Consider the following 25620-nt stretch of genomic DNA (forward strand, 5'->3'; position numbering starts at 1 on the left):
TGTGCAGTATGAACTGAGGGAGGACGACAAAGTCACTTACTAGCAGTTTTCATGTGTCTTAAAGAACAATCTACTTATCGTTTGATTCACTATCCCTTTAGCCACTGATAACTAGGAAGAAATAGGTTAAATTTTAGGCAAGGGAGATTCGAATTAGCCTTAACTGTGTGGATTATAAAACATCAGGACTGTTTGCTGTAAGAAAGCTTTGGAAGCTGCAGTCCTGATGTGCATATATTCTCCACCTAGTTTCTATTTTTCTAATTTCTTGTTCTCCCTCACGTTAGTAGCGAAATAAGAAGATGTGCAGTTGACTCTGGCAGAAGTCTTTAACACTGAGATATGAGGGGATAAAATGTCTTCGACATTCAAACCCATTAATGACAGCTTTTGCCCGGAAGGTGGCAGTGTGATTAAACGGGGTAGGGCGCTACGTGGTGGATGTCTGGTGCGAGACAGACTGGAGTTCTTCCATATTGGCCTCCTTTCTGATCTTCCTTCCAACTTCTCTAGCCACACTTCCTCAGCTCTCATCCACAATGTTTCCTTTATATTTTTTTTTCTAACTTTTATTCTGAAGAGCAGTTTAGCTTAGCTTCCCCAATTCACAGGCTCACCCATCCCCCAGAATGCTCTTAGGAGAGACAGTTCCCTTAAAAGGCTGAGAGTGAATAATAAATACATATAATTGATATTTCCCTGTTAAGAGAAACTGAACTAAGCGACTGCATCCATAGGTTCCCTATTATTCTCCATTCTTTTGAAGAGTTTCCTATTTCATGCTAAACTTGTCCACGGAACAAGGCATTTTGAGAGGCGTCGACACAGCCTCCCATTAGTTATTTTCACATGGTTACACTTAGTAGTACCTTACCCATGCTCACTGTCTTCTGCCCCTGTGATATCCCAGTCCTTTGACTGGGATCTGCAGGACCTGATCCCTGGAGAGATTCAGTGCTTTTGGCTAGAATATACTGTACTTCCACTATTCATTTTCTAATCAATCTTAAACCTCAGTTTCATCTCTTGAGAAGCTGGATAATCTCTGGAAGGGCTCCTAAGAAAATCTATGTTGGCTTTTAACTAAGAATGTGCTTTCTTTGTGACTACATTCCTCACCAACCTAGTTAATAGCCCCCAGGTCCCATTCTTGATATCTTCGTCCAGGCTTTAACAATGCTATGTTTAATATTAGTATTATTCAGAACATTTATACTTAGCTCTCAGGTATCTTCTCCTGAGAAAAATCTCCTTGAGGACCTCATTAACATTCTTCCTTTTCAGCTTCATCTTAGAATCTACCTCTCTCATCTTGCTAATGACAGGTAAGTGGACACACAACTAACCACTCCTATATCCATGACTACATTCATGTCCTCATTTCTTCTGATTTAATAAAATTTACTATATGATTGGAGTGACTGACAAAGGGACTAACAAGTGATCTAACCCTTACCTCTGCTAAAAGGCAAATTTCAGTGATGGGGACAAAACCATGGCATGCTCCAGATCAACAGGGAGGAAAGAGGAGAGCTAGAGATAGAACAAGTGGGGTTGCACAGATAACCACAACTAGTTCGATTAATGTGGAGCCTATAAAGGGCAATGTCCCTGAGGCGAGTGTTGCATGGGGCAACACTACCTATGAACATTATGCAACAGTGACATGACAGAGAAAGTGGTTTCAGAATTCCATTATGAAATGCCCAAACTAAAGAAACACCTTTCTCCTGAACTATTCAATACCAATTCAGCATTTCCTTACCAATGACCATGCGGAATTCCTGACATACCAGTTATGCATATATTTAATCAATGATGATTTTTCCATCTGAAGTAAGTCTAAACAACTCTTCTGTGATTTCTCAGAAATGAGAATCATCCCATAACTTTATATAGTTTTCCGAGGCAGAAGTATGTGAACTGTTGTTATTTGAATTTCCCAGAAAGTTTTATTACCAGCAAGTTTATCCTAGCCCACACCAGGGTACAGAAAACACAAATGACTTTCCAGTGGTAGGGTAACACTACAGAAAGTAGAACTAAAAATTATCTTAGTAGTTTTTTAGCTTTCAAACAATATTCCTTGGAACCCTAGAGCTCTTTAGAGGTATTGCAAGGACAGAGACTGGATTTAGGAGGAGGGGAAGGTGCAAATTCAGTGGTGATTTTGTTATATGTATGTTTATGTATTCTTCCCTATATACTTCATACATATGTATGTTTTAACTATTTTACCTCTATATGTCAAATATGCATACAATTTTAAATCTTCCATATATACTCATTTATATTAGCATTTCATTTATAAAAAGTGTTGTATTGAAAAAAGCATCTTTGAAATTCATGGATCTAGCCCACCCCCTTTATTTTACAGTGAGTGAACATGGCTATTGAGGGATTAGATGGCTTCTCCAGGGACACAGCAAGTTAGAAGTAGGCTGGACAAAGGATAAAGGGCTTTTTCAGGGAATCCCATAATTTATGACTTTAAAGATTACAGCTATCTGTAATCTACTCTGTGCTTCCCTAGTTCTGTTTAAATGATACTCAAGGGATCTTAATCACTTCTCTTAAAAGCCGTGTATCTTTAAGTCTATTATATAACAGAGGTGATACAAGCTTAAATAAGAGGATCAGAAAAATTTATCATATGATCAAAACTCTGAGCCATGTCGCAGAGTATACTGCACAGGGAGAAAGTATGCAAATTGCATTTGTTTTCCCCTTTATAAACGCTTCTAAGATAAAAGGTGTAGGAAAGGAGATTCTGTACCTTTTTCAAAGCTGACTTAAAACAGTAAAAAACTTAATACAAAGTCTGAGATAAAGTATTTATTTCTAAACTGAAGCCTTACAGAGCTTTCAGAGGACAAAGAAAGATGATCTATTCAAAACTGGGAGGCACTGAACTTTTGCTCTTTATTTCTCTGTAATAGGGAACAGATGACCTTATTTCCTACCAAAAGAAAATATACTAGCCTAGAGGCTATAATTGCAGGCATCTTTCAAACAACCGTTTTCAACACCCATCATCAGCCCTAAACTTCTATCATACATCTAAAAAGACAACTTTCCATTTATTTCCTCAATATCTAACCAAACATTCTTCTGTGTTTAGATATATTCACAAGAGGGACACTTTTACAGTCATTAAAATGATAACTGCATAGACAGTAGATGGAGGCAATATGCTGAAGTAAAAATAGCAGTCTTTGGAGAGGGCCCACTGGGGTTCTGATCCCAGTCTTCCCTGCCAACTGAATTGCCTTGACCAAGTTAATTCACCTTTTAGGCTCATTTCCTTTTCTGCAAAATGTGGATCTACAACTCTTTCCAAGTTGTTATAAAGACAAAATAAAATACTGTATGTAAAATTCTCCCCAGAGTTTTCATTCACAAAACACACTCAGTAAAATGAGAAAGCTTCAAGTATTATTATTAGAAGAGTAGAAAAATGTCACTATGTTAAGTGAAGCAGAGCACAGAAACAGTATGTACAACTACAACCACTGATTAAAATATGCAAGTTAAGTTAAAGAAATGAAAACAGTTGAGGATGGGATACTAGCGGATATGAGTAATTTTCCCTCTAAAATATTAATCAATACTGTTACATCTTTTTATTTTCAATTATAAATAGTAGTTTTAGTCCACTCAATGCTGTTCAATGGGATCTTGAGATCAATATAAGAATTCTCGGCCAGTCTGAATTTTTACCTTAGGAGAAGAGACTTGATAGAAAAAAAAGCAATAATATATTGATCTGAGCAACAACATTATTCAAAAAATTGAATCTGCTCAGTATTGAAACATTTATTGCCCATATTTTGGAAACTGAGCACACTGTTGTTTACAAGATGTGTAGACATCTACACATAAAAAGATGAGCTTGCTATTGCACATGGTTATATTTTGAATCTATTTAAACTTCAAGGTATAATGGTTGATGAAAACACTTATACAATATTGAAGTACAGAGAAGAGAAATTTTCCCTTACCTCCCTTCCTGCCATTTTTACCTTCACAATTAAGCAACTACTATGAAAGGCTTTGGAAGAGCCCTCAAGACTTTTTGTGTGTCTACAATCCTAAGTATAACTTTTACAAATTAATAATCTGTTTCAAAATCTGCTTTATTAAAAGAAACCCACAGTTATATTTTAGACAATAGCATCTCTTATCTCCCCAGTATATATAATGAACAATCTTAAATATAAACAAGTATATGCCAAATAATGAACACCCGGATAGCAGAAAAGAACAAAATCCTGTTTTACAAGCCAAAATTCTCTTTATATTTGTATTTGGAAGATTAATGATGTTTTATTTAAACTGAATTGTATAAGTCTTAATTAATGAAAAGTATCTCTGGGATAGGTTTGTAAATGGCAAAATGCTATAATATTATAATATTATTATAATACATATAACTGCTGACTAAAATTGAATTTAAGACATGAACAATTAAAATATTTATGGAAATGTAACTCAGTCACTGCTTTCTTATATAGAATTTAAAGGTAGACTACTGTTATTGAAACAACCAGAAAGGCAAACAATGCCCCAATCAATAAGCTTGCTGATTTTATTAACTTTATGAGTGTAAAAAAATACATATGTTAAGTTTTTCTCAATTTCATGTATGCATATTTTTAAAGGAATGCTACAGGATACATATTATAATCATAATCTACTAAAACCTGGCACATACTAAGTACTCAATAAATACCAGCTGAATAGATAGAAATAACCTAGTATTTATTCTTATTATATAATATTCTAAATTTCTGATACCTATAACTACAAGGAAACAAATTGATTTCAAGATTAATTTTATTTTACTTTTTCAAAATTTATAAAATTTTAACTATAAGTAAGGCTTTTCTTCTAAGTATAGGGATTAAAAGGAAAGGTATATGCTATCATTAAGAGTTTGTATGAAAACCCTTTTAAAAATGTGACTATCTCACAGGGATTAATTCAGGGCTGTAAACAACAAGCTGGTATGGATTGCTTTTTCTGGTACTGGTTGGAGAGAAACAATAGGAAAAAATAAAGGAAAAGTAATCTGAAACACTGGATTCTTGTAAAAGGCCGTTAGCAAATTTCCAAAGGTAGCATTTGGCCTGGAGGTGTCTGAGAGGAAAGTAGACAGTTTTGGAGAAAGTGGGCCAATGGAACAGAAAATACATTTAGGAAAGCAAAATGAAGACGGTAAAGCCAAAAGATGGGTCCCCAAGAACAAAGTATTCAGATGTCCAGAATGAAATAAAATCATCTGAAATAGGAATGAATGGTAAAGCAGGGGGTCTCTCTTGTGGGAAGTCAACTGTTAGGAGGATGAAGTAGGCTTTGGCATTTGAAAAGGAAAGGAGGTGTAGGGTGGGGGGTGTGAGGGAGAAGTTAGAACAGAAAAGCTGGTAAGAAGACATTGTCCCACAGAGCTCTCTGGGGCCTGTATGTGTAGAGGCACAGGGAGAAAAATGCTGCCTTTTTTTTTTTTTTTCAGTAAATATATATATATGCATGTATGCGTCTATATACGCATATATTTCCTCTATATACCTACTCCATAATCTATGTAGATTTCACTATATATAATTATAAAGAATATGTATAGTATTCGAATTGATAAAAGGGATAATGAAATGTTAAAACTATAATTACAGTTCTTAAAACCTCAAGCCAAATGACTTAGAGGCAGCAGTGATATACTCAAGCAGTTATGTTATTAATAAGTCAGATGTAAGATTAATAACTGGAGAGGTATCCCTAGTGTGCTGTTAAATCTAGGAGTCATTTAGCATAAAGAGACGTTTATTTCTCACATAAAAACCATGCTGACCCCAACACTATGCAAAATATTTAAACTTAAATGGAACAATATACACTTCACAAGTTAGTATTTTTAAAAATATATTTTGAACTGTCTCACTTATTTATGAAAAGTGACTTACAGAATTTAGAATAGAATAGTTGTGGATAAAAATAAACCGTCAGCTTCAGAGGAGTAAAGAATGTTAATGTTACTAGACACCTGAAATGAACCAATTATACCCATTGCACCTGGAATTTAAAAATAAGTCTCCTGGAAGTTCAGATAGAAAGGGAAATAGGTTGGTTAAACACTATTTGTTCCAGTATCAGATTAGCTTTTCACATAGGCAGGATAGAAATCACAGATGAATAAAATGCACGTATTTAATAACTTCTGATCACCCATTTATTTTGGTCAGTGACTTATATTAGCTATCGTAATTAATAAAATGATTATAAGTATTTTCCAGTATTCACTATTTGGCATAAAATAACTGTACAAATTAATTTGCAGATGTGAGCTTTTCTTTAAGCTCAAGGAGGAACTTATTGCATATGTTCTTTAAAACAATTTTTTTGCGTATGTTCTTTTATGAGGAATCACAATTGACATAAGTGAAAACCTGCATTTATAGTTTTTAAAACACAGAAGTACTACTGAAGGGACAGTTCTTGATTCTAGGCCCCTATGAAACACTACTACAATAACAGCAACTGATAACCCAACCACATAAACGTGGGCTGAATTCCTTACACAAATATCATGAGTATCTGCACGTGTGTTTGACTGCTCATCTAATAATACATAATAGATTTTGCCTGCCTACTTCTATCCTATCCCCAACCACCTGCTCTTGATCATTGCTTTTATTTCCCCTATGTGAAGCATAGTTATTTCTATTTCAAAGAGTTGAGCTTATTTTTTTTTTATAATCAAGCAGTAAGATAAACAAAATAAGATTAACCTCTGATAAGTATTCTGTAAATAGCTATTCCAGACTCAGAAGTCACTTTATTGGGAAACTATCCCTCAAGAGCTATTTGCTTATGAGCATATCAAATCAATTTTGGGGGAAATAGTAGATTAAAATATTAGAAGAAATTGAAATTAAGATGCTTTTTAAAAAACTAAATACTTGCTTTATTGCTGTGTTTCATAAAGTAATGAATATCAAGCAATTCATTTTTACTGTATCTTTACGTATACACCTGTTTTTCGGATGAATTTATAATTTTTATACTCTTAAACAGATACTTTTCATTAGATTGAAAACACTACAGTTACCAAAAAACATTAGTGGGGAACATTATTAATAAAATAAAACATAAAACATAATATAATAAAAAATCATTAAAAAAAAAAGTGACTGAATGATAAGCAACTTGATGTACATTTAGCCACATAGTTAAACTTAACTTAGTCATATGACTAAAGATACATAACATTATTAATTTCCCAACGTATCTATATCTGTGCTAAAATCCAAGACATCTTCTCAACACAATAGCAAAGACTGCCAACTACCAGCCTACTTGCAGCAGGGAAGAAACATGAGAAAACAAGACCAAATCAGACAGTGAAAAACGACAAGTTTTCATCTAGCCTCCCAACATATATGCAAGTTTCTTCCCTTTCTAAAATTTACCATCACATGAATCGCTGTAGTCCACATGGAGTTAAAGAAATGTGGGCACCCCTGTTTTTAGAACAGACAAAAATGGGCACAAAATAGACAATGAAAGTGCTCCCAACACTGTGCTTTCCTACAAAGCCTTAACATCACATCTAACGCTTCAACCTCATCAGCAATTACTTAAGACCCGAGTATTATGTCAATCTTGAAAGGAAAGAAAGGGAAAAGCATGAAGGAAAAGCACATTACCAAGCTGCCTCTGTAGTCCTTAAGGAACTTGTAGACCGGGATCTTGGCTTCATAATAATGCTCATTTTGGGGGGAGAAAAAAGAAAAAGAAAGGAAAAAGAAAAAGAAAAAAAAAAAAAGAAAAATGTCTTCAAGTATTTTGATTAATACATTTCAGCTGTCTTTCTACAAAGAAGATTTTAAATATATTCCATTTCCAAGGGAGGCTGCTTGAAGAAATCCAAATTTCCCGGAGTCCAGCTCAGGCCCCCAGTCCAGAACATAAGGAAGCTTCTAAGACACAGGAGCTCTTTCCTCTTTCATGCTGAATTTACTCCAGCACCAGGCTGTTCGGAAGTGAACAGTTTCTTTTATGTTTTGCATTGCCAAGGGAGGAACTGAATTTTGAATCTATTCTTCATCTGGTCACAAGGGAAACCAACACAGTGAAAGAGCCACTTGATCTTGTCTTTTCTGCAAATCTCTCTTAAAGGTTTCCAACACTCTCAAAGTATTCAGGTGGAGTGAAAGGGAAAGAAAATGACTGCAAGTTACTGAACACCAGAGAGCTGTCAGGGAAGTTCCATTTCAGGGCGACCACAGGAAAACACTCTTCTCCGGGGAGCCAAGAAGTCAGCGAGAGAGAACAGAGCTCTCCACACTTCAGCTGGGCCCCATGCTTTACCTGTGAATGCAATTTCCGCTGTGTCCCCTGCTTAGAATCTGACTCCAAGCCTTTGTGAATGAGAACTATCATTGAATCTCGCCAGGCAGAAACTATTCCTCAAGGGCTGTATGACGTCTGTAGGAAGGCAGTTCAAAACATCGCAGGGAAGTGAGAGAGGAAAAAAAAAAAAAAAAAACCAGCGCCCAGCGGGGCAGCGTCAATTGCTGAAACTTACAAAGCAAACGGGCAGACAGACCAGCGCCAGGGACCAGGACTGTAAACCAGCCAAGCAGACAGACCTCTCGAAACTTATAAAACTATTTCCTCCTCTGGGAAATGAGGTGTCTGTGTTATTCAGGGTAAGATTCCCTGACCACCTTTATGAGGAACACACCCCTTTGCTACTGACTTGTTTCTATCCCCTTCAACAAGAAGGTGATTTTCTCAAAGTCCCACGTTGAAACTAAAATTTCTCATCAGAAGCGAAGTTGAGAGAACTTGAGGGCTTAGCAGTTCTTATTCTGAGCCTATTTAATGAAATGTCACGCTTTGAGTTTGGTTGTAGAGATGCAAACTGCCTCTTGAAAATTAAACAGAGTGTAGCAGGCATCGCTGCATCAGATTGTGCTGGAATGCTTAAACTGAAAAATCTAATATATTACTGCCGGACAAGTGGCTACATGTACTAAGGCTGTTCCCTTGCACAATGTTTTCTAAACCTTATTTCTTTTTGAAACTCATATGCAAATTTTATTGATCTCTATACACTGAAGGCTCTGCATTTGTTAAGTCTTAACTGCTCTTCAGTAAGGAATGAAGCTCTTATCATATCATTTTAACATCTCTTACTACCGTGAAGACCAATCCCTGCCCCACCTCCTATGTCCGAAATGAAAACTGTTCTATTATAGTAGACATAATCTACACTGATTTTAATTGCTCCTAAGAGAGGGAACATTTGACCATCCTAGCTGTCCCTACCAAACATTTGCACAGAGGGTATATATTTGTCTGGGTGTGTCAACTTCAGTTATTTTGCATGTTAATTATCGACTGAAAATAATTTAAGGATTCTGATTCTTTAAATGACATTAGTTAGTACGTTGGTTCTCTAGTCTGACGTGAACTTGGTATTTATTTAGCATTTGCAGGCAGGATGTTGGAGTGCAACTGTGACCCACCCAAAGGATTTGGAAAATTAATGTAGTAAGGCATCCCGCCAGGGGCTCTGGCTGCTGACTGCAACAAAACCTTCAATTCCTACCCTGGTCACACTTCAAGGTACGGTTGTGATTTTGTCTCCTCTCAGTGACCCTTGGGCCTCTTAAGGTAAATGCTAATAAACTACTTTCCATATCATTATCTCCTTAAGCTTTTCAGTTTTCCTATGACCGCTTGGGGATATTCACACATTCCCAGTCCTGTCCCATGTTTAGTGTATTTCTGGCACTGTAAGGGAGGTTAACCAATCACATATTTTTAGAAATTCAAAAGGTTTGTGAGACTACTCATTTGGGGGGGGAAGGGGTATACAGGAGGAGATTTGTCTTTTATCTTTCTAGAATTTTAATGTGGGAAAAGGAGGACAGAACCGATTACAAGTAAGCAACTACTATTCTGTACGTGAAGCACAGTTCTCTTCTGTGTTAGGTCTATCAAATATCCTCTGGTTGCCATTTCAGCAAGAAAATGACAATGATCACAGAATGTAATGTCTGAATGCTGTGTGTTAAACTTTCCTGAAATAATCAGCCTTGTATTTTACCATTCCCCAGAAGGCTCTGTCCCAGTGAAATTACTTCGCTCACTGTCACTCCCTTCGAGTCATATACACATAAGAAGTTAGAGCTGCCCCAGGAGCTTTTCCTTACTTACCTGCTCACTGTTCTGTGTATTCCAAGAATCTCTCTCTGAAAATCCTAACCCACTTACTGGGTATCTCCTAAACACTGTATAACAGTCCTATAATGACTAATATATCATCCTTGTCCCCAAAGAAGACAAGTTGAAGTGGGGTATCTGACAATGTACTCAACTAACCAGAACGTTCGAAGCTTCTTGGTCGGGTAACTCAAGGCTGCATACAGAGAAAGAAAGATGCAAAGTACCATCAGGCCACTGAGATTTTAATTTTTATTTTATTTCTACCCGTAATATCTGAGGTAGTGGCAGATTAAAAAACTAATAGTACTCATTCAATATTACAGTGTCTTCTTTATTCACATGTACATTTCTGAAATAACATTTTGTAATCTGACTGTTGTGTCTGTTTTCCTCTGAAAAGCTTCTCAGAATGGAGCAGATATGGTGCTGCCCCCCAAATCCCTGTTAGTAAACAAGTACATAAAATTAAACACGCTGACAAAGATGTCTGAATCTAGGAGTACTGGACATTAGGAACTATATGGCTCTTTCTGAAGAGCTTGGGAGAATATGCATTTGATCCAGAAGCTGCTATTCTTTCTGGCCTTCACCTGATGTATTGAATTATATAATGTTATATAAACTTCTATTTGACTATTGTCACCACAACATTTCAATGGACCTAAGAGGTATAAGTTCATTTGGGTCATCTATCCGTATGTATTTTGTTGAATTAAACCACTATGTAATATGATGTTTCTTAAACTTCAGTCATTTGGACATGATTTCCACAAGTTTTGCCACATTGGCACACAATCTATGCCATTACTTACTTGATATTTTTCTTCATTGACTCAATTTTTAACTTAAATAACATAGATTTAAAAGATAACCTTTACTTATTTGGTAAATGTGTTTGATATGTTGGTTATTCCCACCCCTGCCACCCAAGTATTAATAGAAAAAAAAAAAAAAGAGAGAGAGAGAGAGAGTCCAAATACCACCTAAAATCTCTCCGTTATCACTAATAGTGTCTGTAATACAATATGGGCAACACTCAGGTGGAAAACACCAATTGCATACCAGTAAATTAGATGCACCTTAAAATATGATTTCCCTTTCTCTTATCATTTAATGGTGAGCATGACATATGGAGCTAACAATATTTACCAAGTGCTAAGAACTAAACATGAAGCAGTAACTGGAACCAATTAAATGAGGTGTCAAGGAATGCTTTTACCAAACAATGCAATTTTTCTCAGATATTATTACTTTGAAATACTCTACCGATTTTGAAATCTTTTGTTCTCTGAGTCAACTCTTACTTTCAGATTACAGTAGATACTCTATACTTACCAATCTGTCATGGGCAGATTTTTGAGAACCATGTTATGAATGAACAGAACATTCAAGCCTGTCAAATGTGCTTAAATTCAGCACTGCAGGTATGTCAAATAACATTTTGGGAAAAATAACCACGGAGCTGCAGTTTTTAAAAAGTTTCCTGGTATTCTATATTGTATTCTAACATTCATAAGAACGAGTCAGTTTGAAGTCTTATATCATTTCCTCATTATTGAGAAATAATGTGGTATTTTTCTTATCTGGAGGGGAATTTCAGGCAGATTCAAGCAGTTTCTCATCTTATTACACTCACTAAGTAAACAGTTGGATTCAAGGACTTTCCTATATTGTGTGAACCTCATTGGAGCTAAATTCTTTCATTCCTGAGGAAAAGTATTATATTTTGAAGGCTTCTGACCTTCAGATTTTTCTACCTCTTTTGTAAAACATTAGTTGAGAATCATAATCATCATGATTCTTATGGCCCACATATATTAATTTTGCTTTTGTTGTCTTACCCAAAAAAATAAATGCCAAGACCAACATTAAGGAGTTTTCCCCCTGTTTTCTTCTAGGAGATTTTTTTTTTAATAGTTTCAAGCCTCATATTTACATCTTCAATTCATTTTGGGTTAATTTTTGTGAGTGATATAAGATGAGGATCCACTTTCATTCTTTTTCATGTGGATACCCAGTTTTCCCAACACCGCTTATTGACGAGGTCATCCTTGCCCCATTGTATGTTCTTGGCTCCCTTGCTAGAAATTACCTGACCATAGATGCACAGCTTTACTTTTGGACTTTTTATTCTGTTGCATTGATCTGTAAGTCTGTTTTTACGTCAGTACCACACTGTTGGGTTACTAGAGCTTTGTAATATGGTTTGAAATCAGGAAGTATGAAGCCTCCAGCTTTATTCTTTCTCAAGATTGCTTTGGCTATTTATGGTCTTTCTTTTTCTTTCTTTCTTTCTTTCTTTCTTTCTTTCTTTCTTTCTTTCTTTCTTTCTTTCTTTTTAAAGATTTTACTTATTTATTTGACAGAGAGAGATAGCTAGAGAGGGAACACAAGCAGAAGGATTGGGAGAGGAAGAAGCAGGCCCCCCACCAAGCAGGGAGCCTGAAACGGTGTTCATCCCAGGACCCTGGGATCATGACCTGAGCCAAAGGCAGACACCCAACGAATGAATCACCCAGGTGCCCCTGTTTATGGTCTTTCATGGTCATATGAATTTTAAGATTTTTGTGTGTGTGTGTGTGTGTGTGTGTGTGTGTGTGTGTGTGTGTGAAAAATACCATTGGAATTTGGATAGGAATTGCAATGAATCTTCACATCAAACTAAAAAGTTTATTCTCAAAGGAAACCATCAAAAAAATTATTTTTGGTTCTGTACCCAATTCTAACATGTATGTGTGTCTGCAGGGGGAAGTGGGCTTCCCCATACGCAATTATTTGACACCAGTAGAGTGTCCCAGAATTCAAATCAATTCTGACCACTATCTATATTCAAGGCATCAGATTCCAGAAGTTAAAGGCTCAGTCCCACAAGAATGCCCTCCCTCCCCTTCAGATGCCAGTCACAAGCCTGAGTTGTTAACATGTTTTTCTGAACAACCAGTTACAGATGGAGGTTCCCAAAACCTCTTCCTTGGAATTAGTTGTCACCTGGACTTCTGATCAAGCGGTTATAAATCAGAGATTGTGTTCAATTAATTTGCTATTTGCTAGAGCATCTCCCAGAACTTACAAAACTTATTTACTCACTAAATTATCAATTTATTATATAAGGATAATTCAGGAATAGCCAGCCAGATGGAAGAGGTGCACAGGGCAAAGTATGGGAAAAGGGTACAGAGCTTCCTGGTTCTCTTCCCTTTAGCCACTCTGCCCCATCTCCACATGTCCACCAACCTAGAAACTCTCTGAACCCAATACTTTGGGGTTTTTATGGAGACTTCATTACAAAGGCAGGATTGATTAAATCACTGATCATGGACCACTGATTCAGCCTTCAGCCCCTCTCCCCTCCCCAGAGGCGGGGAGGAATTGGGAGGGTGTGGAGTTCTAACCCTTTTATCAAAGTTGGTTCCCCTGGCAACCAGTCCCCATCCTTAGGTGACCTAGGAGCTTTCCCAAAGTCACCTTATTAGCATAACATAGGATACTTCTATCATTATTATCACAGGAAATTCAAGGGTTCTAGGAGCTGAGAGCCAGGAACCAGTGGATTAAGACTAAGTATACATATATATGGGGCACCTGGGTGGCTCAGTCCTTAAGTGTCTGCCTTCAGCTCAGGGCGTGATCCCGGCATTATGGGATCTAGACCCGCATCAGGCTCTTCCACCAGGAGCCTGCTTCTTCCTCTCCCACTCCCCCTGCTTGTGTTCCCTCTCTCGCTGGCTGTCTCTCTGTCAAATAAATAAATAAAATCTTAAAAGAAAAAAAAAAAAAGACTAAGTATATGAAAAAATACATTTTGTTCATCTGAATAACTAAATATATATTTCTCACAAATCACAATATCACAAACATCAAAAGGCAACCTAAGGAATAGGAGAAGACATTTTTTGCAAAGCGCATATCCGAGAAGGGGCTAATATCCAAAGTGTATAAGGAATCCATACAACTTAATAGCAAAAAAAATCCAAATAATACAATTAAAACATAGGCAAAAGACCTGGCTGCACATTTTCCAAGATGTACAAATGGCAAATAGGTATACGAAAAGGTGTTCAACATCATTAATCATCATAGTAACAGAAATCAAAACCACAATAAGATATCAGCTCACATATATTAGGACAGCTTTTATCAAAAAGACTAGAGATTAGTGCTTGCTAGGGTGTGGAGAAAAGGGAACCTTTGTACACTGGTGGAGGGAATGTAAATTGGTGCAGCGACGTGGAAAACTGTATGGAGATTCCTTTAAAAAATTAAAAATAGAGCTAACATATGATCCAGCAATCCCACTACTGATCCTTTATCCAAAATAAATAAAAAAATAAAATCAGTATCTCAAAGAGATATCTGCACTCTCATGTTCACTGCAGATTATTCATAATACCCAAGATATGGAAACAACCTCAGTGTTAGTGAATGGATGAGTGGATAAAGACGAAGTGGTATATTTATGTATGTATCATATATATAAATATATATATAATATAATAACATTCCATTACATATATATGTACTATATACATGTATGTCTATATGTATGTGTATGTGTATAAATGTAATGGAATAGTATTCGGCCATGAGAAAGAAGGAAATCATGTCATTTGTGACAACATATATGTGGAATCTAAAAGAAAAAAAGAAAAGTCAAACTGTTAGAAATGGAAATTTGAATGATGGTACCAGAAACTGGGGGTGTGTGGGAAATGGTGGGATGCTGGTCAAAGGATACAAGACTTCAGTGTTCTGCAGATCTAATGTACAATATGATGACTATAGTTGATACTGTACTGGATATTTTCAATTTGCTAAGACAGCAGATCTTAAGCATTTTACTCCCCCCCCCAAATAGTTAGCTCTGTGAGGTGATGGATGTGTTAATTACCCTGATTGTGATAATCACTTCATAATGTATATCAAAAATCATCACATTGAACACTTCAATTTAAATATATACAATTTGATTCATCAATTATAATTCAATACAGCTGGGGTGAAAAGGAGAAAGAGGTATTTTACTTGATATAATACCAAGATATTAAATTCTAACAACAAAAAAAAAGTAAACAGAGTACAAAACAATGACACACAAAAAATGTATATAAAAAAGAGAATCATCAAAGCCAAAGCTGGTGCCCTGTAAGGAATAATAAATTGACACACACCTAGCAATTCTGATCAAGAACTAAATTGAGAAAACACAGATTATCAGTACCAATTCCTACAGACATAAAAAATAATGAAAATATATTATGAACAAGTTTATGCCAATGAATTTGAAAATTTAAGCAACAGGGGCAAATTCCTTAAAAATTGAAAAAAGAAACAAAACAGATGACAAGAGGGGAAGGGAAGGAAAAATAGAATAAGATGAAAATAGAGAGGGAGGCAAACCATAAGAGATGCGAACTCTAGGAAACAAACTGAGGGTTGCTGGTGGGGAGGTGGGTGGGGGAAGGGATAATCGGGTGATGGGCATTAAGGAGGGTACGTGATGTAATGAGTACTGGGTGTTATATGCAACTGATGAATCCCTAAACTCTACTCCTGAAACTAATAATACACTGTATGTTAACTAAATTGAATTTAAATAAAAAATTTAAAAAAAAACGAGAAGAGACATGGAAAAACTAAATCACTCTACACTGATTAGATATTAAATCTGTATTTAAAAATTAGTATTTAAATCTGTATTAAATCTGTATTAAAATTAGATATTAAATCTGTATTTAAAAATTTCTTAATTTTAATTAAGAACAATAACTAATTAATTAAGAACAATAAAGCTTTCCTCCTGAGGCAAAGGAAACAAATTTTAAAAAAGAACAATAAAGCTTTCACATACAAAAATAATAATAATCACTGTTATTAATCACCTTTGACATATATTAGATATACTTTATTTTTTATTCATAACAACAACCCTACAAGTTAAGTGTTATAATACTAATTTTATAAATAAAGAAAACTAGTGATTTGTTCACAGTTACATCGCCGGTGGCAGAAGAAGTGTTTGCATCCAGATATATGTGGTGTGGGTGTGTGGGTGTGCATGCACTTGCATGATAGGAGGAGGAAGGTGGGAGATTAAAAATTGCTACTATGTTATTTGGAATTGTTTTTAAGCCAGCTATCCCCTTCAGCTGGACAGCGGCAATGAATACAGATCCATTAAAAATGGTGTGTATGTTACAGGTATTACAATAGACATATTTAGTAGCCAGTAAATTTTAGAGTTTTAAAGATATCCAGGATTAAACAATCTAGCTCACTGTCCTTGTTTCTAATTTTTAGGTTCATAAAGACTATGATGAAGGTATATATAACACTATCACAAGTCTGTTAGCCATAAAATGTGATAAGGTCTTTAACCATACTCATAACAGGTGTAATGGTGGTTTGCCGTTACCTACACAACAGACGGCATTTTGATGCCTCATTAGGTAATACCGCCTAACAAATGATCATTTTAAAAGGTAACAATATGTGAGACCTCTGATAATGTATGGATTCCGACATTTGTCAACAAATTACATTTTCTACTAAAAGGGCAGAAAAGCACTTTTTAAAAAAATGAATCCAACTTTTCTGCACGGGATCAGTAATGTGGACACAAAATGCATTTTGTAACTAACTTTCAGAACTTTGCACTAATTCAAAATATTGGATAAAGAAACCATTGCTGGGACCAAATAAATGATCTAACCCCAAATCTCCTAAGTGATGTTGTATTTCCTTAGTATTCTTTCTCTTCTCTTCTTCCCCTGTTACTCTTCAGTTTCTTTTTGTTTCTCAAATGAATCTTTGCAAATTTAACCTCACTTTTAACTAAATATTTGAATGTTATTCAATAAATGCATGCAAATAGACCGCCAAATAGTGATAAGAGCAGGATCCTCAAATTCCTGCATTGGTCCCTGACCCCAGTTCCTAAATGGAGGTAGGCCCTAGAAAGGTGATGGGAAGTCTTGTGCCTTGGGAGCTTTACTATAGCACACTCAGGCGCCCAGCAAGCATTCTATCTGGGCACCCCAAATATTACCGGAAGAGTCCTTCCTCTGGGGTAGCTTGGTTCTTTTAGAGATGGATGTAGATTTGCCTGCTCACATTCTGGTGTGGACAGAGAAGAGAGCAGAGATCTTGCTGATCATTTAATCCTCCTGTTTGCACAGTTATCCCTCTTTCTCTCCTCTGCCAATTATTCCAGAATATCTGTCTTTTGTTGAGAGGGATGTGAGGTACAGTGACTACACTGAGAAAGGGTGAGGCTGGTGGATAAGTATTTGTTATACACACTTTTATACATCCCCTATTTTCAGAGCTCACTCATCTTCCACAATACTGTCTGGGGTCCTGGGGGCATCTCAGCTTACTTGTCTTCAGTATTTTACCTTTATTTGGTTAAATCATCGGCCACTTCTCCATTCACTTCTATCTTTACTCATCATGAGTTGAAGTTACAGAGAGCTCCTAGTTTCCTCAAATATGGGGCCGACCTTTTTGTTTCTTGTACTAATTATTGATTTGAGTGATGTTTTTAGCGAAAAATGGACCAGGAAGGTCTTTCATCCACCATGTGAAAGCTAAAAGTCTATATGGTTTACTCTAAAATAAAGGAATTGGCTGTTTCTATTAAAGCCCAAATACTAAAAATTCTTTTTAGCAAATGACTAAATATATTTTGGTTCTCTATATATGTATCAAGGTTATTTTTCGTTGTTGTAAACATTCATCTCCAGAACTTTCTCATTTTACCAAACTGAAACTCTGTACCCATTAAATAATAACTCTATTCCCCGCTCTCCCCAGCTTCTGACAACCACCATTCTACTTTCTGTCTCTGTAAATTTGACTCTCTAGATATTTCATATAAGTGGAATCAAGAAGATTGAATGTTAATGGTAGATTTAAAATCTGATAGCAAGTCTTGTTCTAGATGTCTCATTCTTAAAGAGAGAAAGCATTAGAAAGAAAAGGTTTAAGACAACAGAGACCTCAAGAAATCAATGTACTTGCTTTACTCAGCACTGATTCTTTATAAAGTGTTGCTTGCTATTATATAGACAGGCAAAACCAAGAGCAAAAATATCAGCCTTGACCAACATTTGGTGTGTTTTCTTTTAAATAATCTCTTTATCTGTTATTTTGTGTCAATATATACAAATGTTATCAGTGGCATATCCAGACTAGTCATTTCAAAACTTTAGTTCTGAGGGACGCCTGGGTGGCTCAGTCAGTTACGGGTCTGCCTTCAGCTCAGGTCATGATCCCGGGGTCCTGGGTTGAGCCCTGAGCTGCTTTTCCCTCTCCCTATGCCCCCTCTTGCGCTTGTGCTCTTGCTCTGTCTCTCTCAAATGAATAAATAAAAAATCTTTAAACAAAAACAAAAACTTTAGTTCCGATTTCAAATTTATAATAGCCCCAATGTTAAAAAATTGGGTGGTTCCTAACCATACCTAACCCAAAAGATAAAGTAATATTCTAAAATTAAACTGTATTGATAAAAATCATTTTTAGAAGATTTTTTGAAAGAGACAGAACAACTGGAAAAAATCACATTGCCACATTACCTCTTTGTATTATTGTGAAGTGAACGGAGGTATTCATTAAAGTAGGATTTGGAAAATAGTCTGTCAGGAATGTGTGCACACAGAATATGCTCTAATGATAATTTAATGCCTAATGCAATTGACAATGCTGAAAATTGATTTATTAGAAAGCAAACTTTCATTGCGCCCACTTAATTTATATTTATGTGATAACACTTTCTCCTTCCCATGTTAAAAGTAATGGTAAAATAATCCAGGCAACACCAGCGATTTCTCCTTGACCACATTACAAATAAGTTCTATTTAATATAAAAGATCTGCTCTTTGAGATAATGTCTATTAATTATGGAGGGCATACAGGGTCAAGTTAAAAGGTGGCCTTTGGCATCAGGCTGCCTGCATGCAAATCCAAGTTCCACTAATGACTAGTTGTTTGACCTTGAACAAGTTACTTAGCCTATCCAAACCCTAGTTTCCTCCACCATAAAATGGAGATAAAATAGGGCTTCGTGAGGATAAAATGAGACACAGAAAACCTTGGCAAAATGTTTGGCATATATTAAGGGCTCAATAAATAATACGTATTATTAAAGATAAATTTTAAAAGAGAGTTCAGTGAATATGGAGGAAAGCAGTTTAAAAACTGAGAAGTATGTGATACTATAATACTTTGATTAAAAAAAATTATTTTGGGGACACCTGGGTGGCTCAGTCGGTTGAGCATTTGCCTTCGGCTCAGGTCATGAGCCCAGGGTCCTGGGATTGGGTCTGCATGGGGCTCCTTGCTCAGCAGGGAGCCTGCTTTTCCCTCTGCCTGCTGCTCCCCCTGTTTGTGCTGCTCTCTCTCTCTCTTCTGACAAATAAATAAATAAATAAAATCTTTTAAAAAATTAAAAATAAAAAAAATTATTTTGTTTTTTCATCTTCGTTTTGACCCCTACCCACTGACTCCCTTTACACAATGGATTGTAAATACCCTCCCCCCCACCCTCAGTCTCAGGCTTTGTCTGCATTGTCTCTGGGGTATTTTTCAAAGACACAAGCCTTAAAATGTTAAATTCCCTGCTTAAAAACCTTCAGGAGCTTCCCATTCCTTATAGAATCGATGGCAACCTTCTTTCTGTGTTAAATTAAAACTTCTACTATTTGGATGCAATTTATCATTCAGCCTTTCCCTTAATACCTAATTTTTCATAGCCTAGCATGGTAGCCACATAACAGCACATCATGCCTTGCTCCAAATCTGCCTGGGCTGTTTCTCCTGCGTGGGAAGTGCTGCACCTTCTTCTCCCTTCTCTGCAAGCAAATGTCCTACTCCTCCTTCAAGGTCTAACACAAGTAGCAGTAAGGCCACTAAGTTCAAGGTGAACTTAGAAGTTCTGTCTCCTTGGCTTCATTCAGTCTGTGAATCTTGGGTTAATTTTGATGATGATGATGATGCACTTGGGTGTGATGTATTCACAATGTATGGCAGGACACACTGGAAATTATAGGGGCATCAGAGTTCCTTAGTCACTGCTCAGTCACTGATTTTGGCTGTGTTACCTTCAAAAACAACTTAATCTCATTAAGGCTCAACACCTTCTTCTATAAAATGGGACAATACATGCACCTACCTTCCTCCCAGAGTTATGTTAGGATGAATGAGAAAGCATACTGGTTTATCTGCACTTCCATGTTCTCTATCATTTTCAGATCTTTGCACATGCTTCTCTGGCAGAATTATCCTTCTTCCCTTTTCCTCTCTTTTTTGGTCAGGAATTAACTCAGGGGTCAACCTCTAATTTCACTGCTTTGCAGTCTGAATGAGGTGTCCTAGGCCAAGCAAGTCTCTAGATTCTGGTGCTAATTCCAACCAGGGTGCTGGTGAACACTCAAGTGTGAGCCTTTCATTTGGCTAAGGGGACGGGATCATGGCTTCCCATTCACGTGTTCCCAGTGTCTGGACAGGAAGAGACACGTGGGCCTCCATAATACACGAGTTCCCTGAAAACAGGGAATGGGGTTTATTCACCTTTGTATTCACAGTACCTAGTACGATATCTGCCTCACAGGGTGTTTGCTTAACAACAGAATAAATCTTTGGTCAACAGTTGTAGATAAGCCTTTTACAGATTTTCTTCCTGTGCCCTTTTGTGGCATTTGCCTCATGGCTGGAATTTCAAAAATTGAGTCTTGTCTGTTTTCTTTTCCATAAGCCTCTATCCCTGAAAGCTACTCTTGGCACCTTCTTTGCCACAACAGAGTTCCCATGTCCTTACAATAAAAATTTTCTCCCAAAGAAAAAGAACAGGATAAGAAATACACTGGGATAAGTCGTAGGCAAGCACTGAGCAGACCCGAGGATCACTGTTAAGGAGAGGACGGTTCTTTTCCTAAATATTCAGAAAAAAACAGCCTTAATCTGGAGAAAATATTAGGTAATGTACTGTTCAACCCAGAGAGAGCCTTTGAATTCTCCTAGGGACTTTTTGGGAGCTTAGTTCAAAGGAATGCCTTTTTCAGGAAGAGTTTCCCCACATCTGGCAGGAGAACAGGAGAGTGCTTGGGCGTCCTATAGGATCTGCCCAATCCAGGCTACTGGCCAGCGCCTGAATGATGGCTGTGCCTCTGAAGGGGACAGTAGCATTCTGCCCAGTGCTCTGAAGACGTGTTTGGAGTCACTGAGTGTTTTGCATGTGTTAGCGCATTCCCTTCTACGCTAATCACGTGAAGCCTTTATCTACTCACCTATCAGATGATGGAACTCAAGCACAGAGAGAGTGCTGGCCCAGCTACGTGAGTGGGAGAACGAGCCCAGAGAGAACTCAGGCCTTCTGGCTCCACAGCAAGGAATCTGAAAACGATAGGCTCATCACGTTCCAGGCACAAGGTAAGAGGCTCTGCACACACGTCATGTCATTTAATATTTAAAATAGACTCATGAGATAGGCACTATAATTTCCTCAGTTGAGAAAGCTGAGGTTTCTAAGAAGTTAAATAACATGTTCAGGGCTTTAAGTTGGGACTTAGATTTGTCTTTTATAAGAGCCAAACATCATTTGGGGAAAAGGAGGACCTCAAGAACTAAACAGCATCTCAAAAGGAGAATTATTTTTTAACTTGTTTAAGCAATTGTTAGACAAATACGACAGGATGGATACACTTACCACCCCTGATTGCAGTTTTGTTTTTGTGGACATGACACTGAAATCATTAGAAATTAATCATTATTTTCATTCTAGGAACTAAAACTTACAAATATTTCAAGTATTTACATACCTGACTGCAGGCGTATATATAAATGTGATATTCAACAGTAACTTTTGAAAAAAAAATGCATTTTTATTTTACTATGTTGATTCTTTTTTCAAAATTAAGACTACTTTTTCCTTCCTTACTCAAGAAAAATTTCTATAGGTACATTATATTTACAGTTAAAGTTTGTCTTTAGGACACGTAGCTCTTGTAGAAGGGATAGGAAAGCAACTTAGACACTATTTAACCTGACCTTTTGTGTCCATCTGTGATCGAGGAAGAAAGACAGCCTGTTCATTCCAGGCATGCAGTGAACTTTAAAAAAATACTTGCAAACAACACAGTACTGGGATTTTCAGAGGAACTACTCTAGTATGTTCCCTGTGTTGTTAAAGAGAGTGCTTTGTTTGATATTTTTGCAAAAGAGTTGAGTCTTAAGGATAACAACCGGCAGGTATTGCTTTGTGGAAAGCTGAAAGCAAATGAGCTGGAAGAGATAATGCCAAAATGCTTTATGCTTTCCGGGCAAACTGTTATTCCATATGGGTAGAGAATATGAAAATTTCCCCATCCAAGTCCATGAAATTTAAGCTGAACTTCATTCAGCTGACAATTCTTTTTTTTTTTCTAGTTTTCAAAAATTTTTATTTATTTGTTTTAAAGATTTTATTTATTCATTTGAGAGAGAGCAGGAGTGCGGGGGGCTTGGTGGACAAAGGGAGAAGCTGCCTCCTTGCTGAGAGGACCCCCCCCCCCCCCCCGCCACCAAGGCGGGCTCCATCCCGGAACCCCAGGATCATGACCTGAGTGAAGGCAGTTGCTTAACTGATTGAGCCACCCAGGCGCCCCTCAGCTGACAATTTCGTAAGATTCCCCCAAGACCTAAGTTATTCTCTGGTTGACTCACAGACTTCTCTACGGATGGTTAATCTTTTTCTTAAGAGTTATCTTACAGTAACTCTAAATTATAATTGACTTAAAATGCAGTCATTTAAAATAACAAAATAAAACAACAAGTTATTTTAAAAGTAACAATTGTGCAAATAGGTAGTAGCTTAGGCAAGACTGTTTTAACACCTTTGTAGGCCCCCCCCACAAATCACATCCAAGAAATTTAAATGGACTTACTTCTCACATTCTACAATACGTTTGCTATAAAAATCTGGAAAGGATCTTTATAATTTTGATTTTAAAATTACTTGGTTAAAATGATGATAATAATAATAATAATAATAATAATAATAATAATAATAGGTTAATATTAAATTCATTTAACTAATGATTGACCCTAAATTCTCTGCAATCATCCAGCATGCTTGAGAATACCTGCAAGATGACAAAAATTTAACCCACAAGATTTCCTCAAATGTAATAAAATTTTTTATGAGTAACTTGTTTGACAATTATTGAAGTTGATGGATTATACTTTGAATATTTCATTAAACTCTAGTCTTAATTTTGCCATTCCCTTTTTCATTTTGGAGGTAATCCCTTCATTTTTCAATTCTCATGTATTTTCTTAGGCCCATAAAAAAAAGCTGAAATGCTCTAAACACTGAGGACCTTAACATGTGCCATGGACAACAGGGCCCAGGAAGATGGGATCTGGGACGAAAGGGAATTGTTGTAAGAAGTGATTCATGCAAGGTGGCATGTTGAATATTTCTAGGTGGTGTACTATTTCCTGCTAGTGAGGCGAAGTAAGGCGTCGAGCATTCCCCAGAGGGACTTACTCATGATTTAGCTCATACTAGATATCGCAGGTGATGAAAAAGCACCAGACACAGTTACTACCGTTAAGAACCTACTAGTTTAGTTGGGAAGAAAAATATTACTTTCCTTAAGGTTTTCTCCATAATAACTGAACACATGAGACAGCAAGATAATAAATCCACTGTTTGGGTACTTGAATGACCAAACTAAAACAATAATACGGCTGCCTGGTTGTAGCAAAATAATGTGTTAAATCGCCCTTTAAAATACTGGTTAGTGACTTGTGAACCAAGATAGTTGCTGGGGCCCAGCAGTGTCCCCATAACCGAGGAGGAAGTATTACAGTCCTTAGGAGGGCCAATTTTATTTTCACTCAGTCCCAGGAATATAGTTTTGAACTGGGGATGCATTTCTTTTCTTTCTTTCTTTCTTTCTTTCTTTTTTTCTTTTCTTTTCTTTTATTTCTCTCTTTCTTTTTTTTTTTTTTTTTTTAAGATTTTCTTTACTTATTTGACAGAGAGAGAGAGTATAAGCAGGGGGAGCAGCAGGGGGAGGGAGAAGCAGGCTCTCGCTGAATGGAGAGCCCAATGTGGAGTTCGATCCCAGGGTCCCAGGATCATGACCTGAGGGAAAGGCAGACTCTTAACTAACTGAGCCACCCAGGCATCCCTGGGGTTGCATTTCTACTCAATTAGGGAAAATAGAAACATGAAGAGCAGATTTTATTTTTTTTTTAATATTTTATTTATTTATTCGACACAGATAGAGACAGCCAGCAAGAGAGGGAACACAAGCAGGGGGAGTGGGAGAGGAAGAAGCAGGCTCATAGTAGAGGAGCCTGATGTGGGGCTCGATCCCACAACGCTGGGATCACGCCCTGAGCCAAAGGCAGACGCTTAACCCCTGTGCCACCCAGGCGCCCCCAGATTTTAGCACAAAGTAAAACAGGTGTATCTAAGTCTAAACCTCTGACTCCTGTTCTGCTTGAGTGCTCAGTGGGAATGGTCAGTATTTTTTCTCCGAGATAGACTTTGTTTTCTAAGGATAACTGGGATGAAATCTTTTGAAACAGCACAAGGTATTCAACAGAGGCTTCAATTACCAAATCCTTTTTCTCCATTGCTGTTGTCTTAAAGGGTCCTAGAATGGAAATAATATGGCTTCAGGAACGCTGAGGAGTTCTTGCCCTTTTGTAACTGGGTCAGTGCACGTGCACAGAGGCCACCAGGTCAAATTTTAGTGCTTGAGCAACTCTCCTGCCTCAATTGGAGTCACACACCACTGGGCACACACTGGGTCACCGTGCGTTCTGCTGGAGGATGGTGAGTCACCATTTTCTAAGCTCTGCAACGGCGTGGAAAAGTTACCACCCCACTCGCCCATCTCACGGAAATGAACCTGTGGGCCACCTGCCTCCAACTCTTCAGAGATCATTTCTGAGAACGTTGGTTTCCAACCATATCTTGACATGACTGGAAGCAGAAGAAACAGCTGTAGAGGATTTCAATTCACCCCGAGGAACTGCCCAGCAGTCTTGAGATGATGTAAAACTAACTGTAGAAACTTAATGCTGTTCTTTGATTCCTAGCACGAGGAGAGACCTAAACAGAAGCGGTTTTTGAGGGGCAGCTAGTGTCACTGAGAATCATTTAAAGGAATAAAGAGGAGAACCCCTTGGTGTGAGTGGTCATTTGAGCAAGGCTACTACATGTGTGTGCAGGCTGTACACTGCAAGCCCAGAGGCTACCACTGACACAAGGCACAGTGGGAACCGTACCTTTGGAATCACGCAAAATGGTGATCCGACGTTTGTTTCTCACACGATAAGACAACACAATGATATTTTTCATCTTTAAATAAATCCCAAAAGCCTAAGTTGGAGCAC

At 37.2% G+C, this 25620-nt stretch overlaps 1 protein-coding gene across 9 annotated transcripts in view; it reads right to left on the reverse strand.

Moving 5' to 3' along the window:
- The window catches only part of PDE4D (phosphodiesterase 4D), a 710048-nt gene that overhangs the window by 271454 nt on the left and 412974 nt on the right, over window positions 1–25620 (reverse strand). Inside the window, exon 1 of one of the 9 annotated variants that reach the window (XM_048220778.2) lies at window positions 21516–21579. The exons of 7 other annotated variants lie outside the window; for them this stretch is intronic. Coding sequence is in view for 1 of the 2 variants with exons in the window: in XM_026498404.4 (XP_026354189.1) it covers window positions 7704–7768 (65 nt within the window). In the remaining variant the exon portion in view is untranslated. Of the gene's footprint in view, window positions 1–7703; window positions 13904–21515; window positions 21580–25620 lie in introns of those variants that run through there. One more of the 9 variants, XM_026498404.4, reaches the window with a different exon arrangement.

This window comes from Ursus arctos, unplaced genomic scaffold (assembly GCF_023065955.2).
Source record: "Ursus arctos isolate Adak ecotype North America unplaced genomic scaffold, UrsArc2.0 scaffold_5, whole genome shotgun sequence".
Taxonomy (NCBI): domain Eukaryota; kingdom Metazoa; phylum Chordata; class Mammalia; order Carnivora; family Ursidae; genus Ursus; species Ursus arctos.